The sequence below is a fragment of the Gekko japonicus genome, unplaced genomic scaffold (assembly GCF_001447785.1).
Source record: "Gekko japonicus isolate JY-2015 unplaced genomic scaffold, Gekko_japonicus_V1.1 scaffold354, whole genome shotgun sequence".
Taxonomy (NCBI): domain Eukaryota; kingdom Metazoa; phylum Chordata; class Lepidosauria; order Squamata; family Gekkonidae; genus Gekko; species Gekko japonicus.
The window spans coordinates 1,287,631-1,296,056 of record NW_015161415.1 but is presented as its reverse complement, the minus strand read 5'-3'; the positions used below and the strand labels follow the sequence as shown (position 1 = coordinate 1,296,056).

The window sequence follows — 8,426 nt, the reverse complement described above, 5'->3', positions numbered from 1 at the left end:
AGTCCATGCCACACAAGCATTAAAAAAAACTTCACAGACCAGTGAATTGGATAAATAGCCTCAAAGAAGTCCTTTGCATTTCCTGCTTAAGGAATAAAAAAGAAGGGAGAGCTGGAAGTGGACAGTACATTCATGCAGGAGGGCACTGGTATTGTTTTCATTTTGTTTTGTTTTCTGCAGGGGCACAAGAAAGGAATATATAAATCAGCCATTCATTCTTTTCCCCAAATCACCACGATCAATGATTATTTTTGTTCCTTTTTTTCAAAGCAGATAGGAGTTCAAACAGCTTCTCAGCCAGCATTGTTTATACATATTTTCTATGTATATATTCATATTTATATTAATATTTTTGCAGTGACATTTTCAGCTAAAGTGATGTCTCCAGGCTATGGATAGGGCTTCCTGGACTAGAAGAGGTAGCTGATTTACTTGTATCAGTTGTAAGGTTTATTCCACTGTCGATAGCACTGTTGTTCTTGTTCAGCGAAGATGGTGGACTTGGGTTTTGCTTGAGTGCAGGGTCTTCTAGTTCTGTATCATCAATGAGAGGAATATGGGGCTGGGAATCTTCTATCCTAAATTCAGGATGAGTCATAAAGTTGTGAATGGATATTCTAGATTCTGGTTTTTCTAAACCTTCATAGAGAGAGCTACGGAATGCCTTCACGACGCGGATCTGAGAGGAGGGGGGAAAAACAACAAGAGAGATGTCAGTGCTAGCTGCCTTTGCAAGCTCTCATACAGTGATTTTTGGGGGAGGGGGTGAGAAAATGTTGCGTATGGTTACGGCAGAGCAGGCAGCTGTAGTCCATAGTCTCTGGATGCTAAATGCGTAAACGAGTGGCCCAGTTTTGTGAATTTTGAGTGTTTGAATCAACTGCAATGTTAAAACTGTATGAGTTTAAAGCCATCAGAAAACTGATGGGAAGCATTGTTTAAAGAAAGCGAACATCTGCTCATGTGATACATCCTAATAAAAGACAAGCCATGTTAATTCCAATGCAAATGTAGAACCATGCATGTTGATAGTTTTGCCGTGAATAAGTTAGAAAGCTTATTATGTTTTATTTGAAAAGTCTTATTTGTATAGGGGGAAAAAACACAAAACAAACCACACATCTCAAACAAGAAATCAGAAAACAGACACAGTTGGATGGATAGGTATGAGAGACAGACATTGGAGCCAGATGGAAGAACAGAAAATGCGTCCATTTTTTTAAAAGCAAGATCTAAATGAAGCAGCCAGGAGCACACAAAAAGCCAAGCAAACAAAATACTTAAGCAAAAAACATGCTATACAGAAAAAAAGTCACAACTATCACAAACACAGCTAACTGGCACACAACAACTACACTTGGAAGCCTGGATAATGTGAACATGTATTTGTTGATCAAACTTTTGTTTTTATTTTGCCTTCATGCATATGTGAGGTAAACACTCGAGTATAGACCCACTGTTCTAGCCATTTTTTAAACAAACCCATAAAACCTTATTAATAAACAATTAACACTAGAAAATCATACAGTGGTTACTGGGTTCCATATAACTGAGTTACCAAACAAAACTCCTTAATTTTCTGTGTTTCAAAATTGTGAATGTTTAATACCTCATCTGCAGTACTTGAATTATGTCCATTTGATTACACCAAGATTTTTTTTTCTCCTTGAACCACAGGACAAGGGGGGAAACCAGCTGAAGGAGATCATCAGTAAGATGTTATGGCAGCACACTCAATTATTCTGCCTGCCATTAGGTGCAGGGGCTGAAGAAGGTGTTGCTGGGTCAGGAAAGGGCAGACAATTTCACCAGCACTGAAATGAGAGAGCCTCCTGGGTATATACTTAAAAGTTTCTCTTAAATGTTACTAGTGAGAAAAGACAGAATTCCTCGAAGGGGAAATCCATAGAGAAATAAACAGAATGGCAAATATGTCAACTCTTGGTAGATGTATTGTGACTAAAAATGAATTCTGGAGTTGTTGATCTTTTGTCTTGTTCTCTAATTATGAATGAAGAATAAATGCTAATCAGAATGAGATACCACCAGGACATGCTTGTGGCAGAACTGTTGCAAGTATTCCACTGGCTAGCATGTGTGCTTCTTAGGCCCCATTTGATGGAAACTCTCGTGCCTAGCACGCCCAAAATTTGTTTAAAAACCAACCAACCAACAAAACCAAATTCTGAACCCAGAAAGAACCCAAAACTCCAAGCTATATTAGAAAAATCTGCATGAGAATTGCTAAAAATTCTGAAAGAAGTCTGTGTGAACCAATGTTTGACTAGGCAAAAGTCGGTTCAGTCAGATTTTTTTTTTTGAAGATGGCACAATGGAGCCCTGAACTTAATTGCCCATGCTACAACAAATTTGTGAGATCTCAGAACCTAAACAGGGTGGGCCCAGGTTAACATTTGGATGGGAGACCACCAAGGAAATCCAGGGTTGCAACAATGCAGAGGTAAGCCATGGCAAACCACCTCTAAACCTCTCCTGCCTTCAAAACCCTATGGGGTCACCTTAAGTCATTGTGACTAGATGACACTTTTCACCACCAAAATGGAGACGGTGGTAACAAGTAATTTTTAAACTTTCAACAAGTTTATCACATGGCAGCTGTAATAAAAGGGGAAGACATTAACTTCTAACCCCTTGCACCATGATACATCTAGTGCTGCTATGTCTTTGGATTTCCAAGGGATTAGGGGTGACTGCTTCATGCTGTTAGGCGTCATCATGCAGTAAGCTCTTAAGTGGCTCTTAGCATCCAGTTCTAGGTGATCTGGTATCACCCTTATGCTGAAATCCTAAGCATACCTACTTGGAAGTAAGTCCCACTAAAATCTTGGAAATTCTTCCTGATTAAACATGCTTAGACTCAAACGATTAGGGACAGTGCCTTGGCAGCCAGAACGACAATGTCTTTATTTGGACAGAAGTTATTACTGCAGAACTGAAATAAGAGCACTGCAGTTCAGCAAACATTTCTCCCTCTGCCATAAAATATAGCTCTCATTTGATAATCTTTTGGGGAGGAGCTTTTAATTTTTTTTTTCATGAACTACAGTTTACAAAGTAGAGGTAATGTATTCCCTGACATGTATCCAGGTGGCTCACCACCTTCGCCCCATGCTTTGCACCCAGGTGTGGCTCTTCACAGACCAAATCTGCTGCAACATTTGTGCCATGTTTTTAAAGAATCAAATATTATTATTTACAAAGCACTTCTTTATAATAGCAGTGGCCTTATCACATGGGCAGACAGTTTTGACAGGGTTGAAACAGCCATGAAGGTAATATCATCATCCACTGGCCTAGCTTAGTTTCAACTGCCTTCAATTATTTCAGCATGTAGTCAAACCCAACTCTCTGCATGATGAGGTCGTTGTTTCTAGGAGTCAGGGCTATTTTTTTTAAAAAAAGATGTCAAAGCAGCTGTCCATTAGAACTGCAAGCACCTTTGAAACAGTGCAAAAAAAGAAAAGAAAATGAAAACAAAGGGTATGTATGCAAAGTTTACACTGTAATTCAGGAAATATCTAACTCTCCCCCAAAGCCCCTTTCCTGCAGCAAAAATGTTTAGTTGCCTGGTCCTTACTCAGTATACATTTCAACAGGCTCTGCTTTGTCAAATATTTATGACAAAAGAATCCAAATCTAAGGGTCTTCTTGCTTTGACCACCCATCGCTGACATGCAGCAGTAAAGAATGCCTTGAACAGGTAGTTAGAGAGCTCAGAAAAGGACAGGGAGAAAGAAAAGCATGCTTCAGAAGGAATGTTCACGGCCTTATGAAATCATTACTCTGAATATCTAATACACTAAGCAGTTAAGTCTAACCTTAATCCTGGTTTTATAAGCCTGTGCCTTGAATTCAGTTTTGCCTGAGATGAGAGAATCTCATTGTCATCTGTAGTTCTCAAAGAGAGAAAGTGTAGTCCAAAGACTAACATCCAGACTCCAAGTCGGATTGTGGCTGTGAAAACTCTGTGCGTTAAATACAATTTAACAAATTTTATAAATCTCTCCACATTAATTTCACAGGGAATGTAAAAGTATTATTATAATACTTAGACTATGTTACAAAATTTAGTATTCTGTGAGATTGTGACTGGGCTGGAGCTTGCAGAAAACAATCCAATGATTAACTCTCTGGCAGGTTAGGCCCAAGTCAATAAATTTAACCACAGAATTTATAAGCTCTCTATATCACTAGCCTGTAAAATACTATGTTTAGGATTATATAGTTTATCAGGACGGAAAAGTTCTGCAGTTATATCAGTGTGTCTTCTTGTGATCAATCATCTAAGATCAGAAAAAGATCACAGGGTCTCCCAAGGGTTGCTGGGCTGAGCGTGGAAGCCAGCGGGAGTGTTGGGGGTGGGGACATGAAGAGGTGTGACACTGGCAATGTCTCTACATCTCTTCCAGGGAATACCTGTGACAGAGGGTAGCTCTAGGAAAACCATGGTTTCCAGCCATTCCTAGAAATACCCTACATCACTTCCAGGTTTTCCCCAGAAGTGACTAGTGACACTGCTGATGTCAATGGTTGTCTTTTCCCCCTGCCATTGCTCAGAGCAGGAACGGGCGAAGACTGCAGGCAGGAGGCAGCTGTAAGACTTCCCCCTTTCTTTTCAAAGAAAATATTTTTGACTCAATTTGTTAGAGTTTTAGAACTATGATTACACTTAGGGTGGGAGAAGCAATATTCTTGCTCAAACCAGCAGCAGGGTGGTGCACATGCAGTTAACCTTTGGAGGTTGAACTACAGTTTGGGGATTCTATGGGGTAACCGTCTGGGAAAGTGAACATTCACATGCCATTCTGGGTTGCAGTTTATGTATATTTTAAGCTGCCTTTGTCTTTATTTTCTGCTCATAAATCATCAAGATTAAGACGAACTGCATGTGTTTAAAGGAAAGCATACAGATATATAATGTAAATTAACCAGGTCACTGAACTGAGACTTGTGTAAGTAAAAGTACTAGACTATAAGTTTATGGGCTAATTTTTAAAAGGACTCTACATTATTGTTCAAGTGTTAGTTTTACTATTATCATGTGAATATATATGGTGGAAAGACCAGAAATAGATTTTAAGCTACATGGTGATCATGTAATGGACGTTGTTTATGAACGGACAATGCCAAGGTATGACAAACAATGAGGTACAGCTCCCTTTTCTCACAGTAATGGATGCAACAGAAAGAATGAACTGTTCTTAACAAAGGACTTTGAGTAGGGTGGGGGACAACACTTCAGGACATTTTGACATGACTTTTAAGTTTCCACTTCTTTCTTCTCTGTAGCTGTAATAAAAAGTATTTCAGTTTGCCCAACCCTGAAAGTTATTTCATATTTCGTAAAGATATTTGCATCAGGCAAAGAAAGGAGAAATATAGTTTTTAGATACTGCAGATTTTTAAAACGATTGGAAAAAAGAACTCTGATGAAGTCTAGAATACCACTCTTAAGTACAATAGTGCCACTTAAATACACAGGATCAGTTTTCAGGTCAACAGATGTTATATAGTAGGTAGCATATGGGCTTATACTCGAATGTTTACCTGGCTTCATATAAGCCAAGTATCTGGAGTTTGGTTCACATTCATGTCAGGCTCAAGGTTAAAGACTCACAGCCTCTTTTTATTTCACTCTCTCCTGCTGAACCCTTTTGTCCAGTGATCTCTAGCCCTCTGGGAAAACAAACACATTTAATATTCAGAAAGTAAAGAGTAGGGCACTGCAAAAGCAAATAATTCAATTCTATAGAAAGGACAGTAAGGAGATTAGTTTATAAAACAAAGCTTTGCCAAGAGATGCCAACTCTTAGGTTTAACTGATGCTGTTTTTGGTTAGTGATGTGGTTATACAAAGGCAAGTCTGATGCTGAATTAGTAACAGGTCATAGGTCCAGGCTTTCCCCATTTGGAAATATGTTCAGCATACTGAAAACATCGGCCAGTTCAAATTTTCTGGTGTCCTTATATGAGTATTTTAAGAGTATTAGCATGCAGTTCCCTGTGAGAAACGGCATCACAATATGTAAAGCCACTGCAATTGCTGTGATCAGTGAGAGTCATTCAAGCCAGTGTAACCATGGAAATGGTAGTAACCACACCAGAGCCCCCTCAGTCAGTGGAAGCACAGGTCCTCTCTACACACAAATTGATATCTACAGGCTGCAAGCTGACAGAGTTGTCATCTGATGTCAATTTGCAGGTTTGGACCAAAAATCACCGAGATTTTTCTATTTTTTTCTCCCACTGGACTTCTGAGCAGTGGTAGGAGTTAGAAGCTTGAAGTGGGACTAGCCTAGTGGACTAGATAACCTTGAGGCCTCCCCTGGCATTTCCCCATACTTTACTGTTTCTACTTACTTGCCTACTTCCCATATCATCAGTAACTATCTACTGTGCACATATGTGGAGTTGGCTCAGGATTAGTGATATTAAATGACACCATAAATGAAATTATATTTAAATTTTAACAAATGTTGATATTATGTTTAATTATTTTGTTGTATTTTATCATATGGTTGTAACCCACCCTGAGCCTTCCGGTGCAGGGGAGGGTGGGCTAGAAATAAATAAATAAATAAATCTTCATGGCCTTCAGTATTTTCCATACTCTGAACATATTTAAAAAGAAAGGGTAATAATGGAAATACAAGAATTGAAGTAATGTTAACTTGTGTGTGCATGGAAGATGAAGGATTATTTGTTGTGCTTAGATTTCAGACATAAGGATAAGTTTATATCCTTTCAAACCCACTGGGGTTCCTCTACCTTTCTTGGGGATTCTGGGATGATACATGTTCACACCATTTGCATATATTATGTTTTAAGTGACTTGGAGCATACATATTACCAAAAGCAGAGAATTGCAGAGAAATAGTACCACATATAAATACAAAATTCCTGAAGGTAATGTAAAAAGACTCTGAAACTAATTCCTGACCTTATGGACTCATCACTACCCTCCCTATACCTTTCAAAAGCAGGAATAATAAAAATAGTGTTCATGTTTAAGTAAATAGCAGATACCCCTTTATTTATAGAGCATAAATAAAAGACCAAACACATTTCAACAATTGTCTTCCTCAGTGATCATAAAATAAATAGCAACATACAGGGATATGTCATCATAAAAAAGGCAAAGAATACATAATAAATGAAGGGCCATGGCTGGTCTGTATGAAATGTAAAAACCTGATAAAGTTTTTTGGAAAATACATGATGTATATGTTTCTAAACTCACAATAACAAGCAAAGCAAATCATTTACTAACCTCATCCCCAAAACATATATATTGTGAAACAAGTTGCCTCAACAGGAGAAAAAAAAATTACCAGCCCTCTCTATATAATATCCTGCAAATAAATTAAAAATACAAGCTTAAACAATCATCTCATACAGATACCTGGAAAATGTTAAAAATATATACAGACCAATCCTGGCTCCAAAACAGATACAGTCACCTTTCTTTCCAAACCCAAAATTCAGCAAAAACGCCAACACAGCCCTGTGTTGATAAAGTACTCTTAATGACCTGAACAGGAATACTTGTGGTAGTTGTAGATAACCACAGAACTTTGTAAATTAAAGGAGTATAACAAAAAACCCATAACAAAAACTAAAAACAATCACATTGTTTTATAATGGCACTTGCAAAAATAAATCTTAGTTTAGGACCATAAAGATAGTAGAATACCACCATCCAATCTAACTCCTCATTCAGACCTGTAGGAGCCATACGTCTTGTTTGTACTATTCCTGCTTTTAAAATGTACATAGGGGTGTTTTTTTTGGGGGGGGGGGTTTCTAATGAATCTCCCAAAGCTCATGGAATTAATTTTAGAGTCAGGAATTAATTTTGGAGTCTTTTTACATTACACTTCAGGAATTTTGTATTTATGTATGATATTGATTCTCTGCAATTCTCTGCTTTTTGGCCTTGATTTTTGGTGCAGTTGCTCCCTTTTTGCTTGATTACATACCTGTGTACAACAGCAGAACATATGCACAATTTTTCAAAAAGGGATTGTCAAACATTGATATGTTAGGGTGTCAGCCAATATATTTCAGCTATACATAATGACCCTTCCACAGCACCCCACCACATGTACTCCATCACTGGGCGAGTGAATGACCACTATTCCATAACATTTTTTAAAAATACTGCAAGATCTTTTCAAAATAAGTAACATAAAATACAATCTGAGATGTCTTATTTTCCTCCCATCACTGAGGACTGCCTCAAAAATGCTCACTTGGAAGGCAGACTGCTCAGGGAGCAGTATATTCAAAACCAATTTAATAAAAAACCCTAAAATAAATTTCACTCATCTGTTCATTTCCACTTCTCATACATGTTTAAATCTTTGTATAACCAATACCCTAACCAAAAAGCTTTACAGAAGTGC

General features: G+C 38.0%; 1 protein-coding gene across 1 annotated transcript in view; it reads right to left on the bottom strand.

The window, feature by feature from the left end:
- Positions 1–370: 370 nt before the first annotated feature.
- The window catches only part of LOC107124162 (plasma membrane calcium-transporting ATPase 2-like), a 265,585-nt gene continuing 257,529 nt past the window's right edge, over positions 371–8,426 (bottom strand). Inside the window, 1 exon segment of the mRNA XM_015427552.1 lies at positions 371–679. Coding sequence (XP_015283038.1) covers positions 371–679 — 309 coding nt within the window.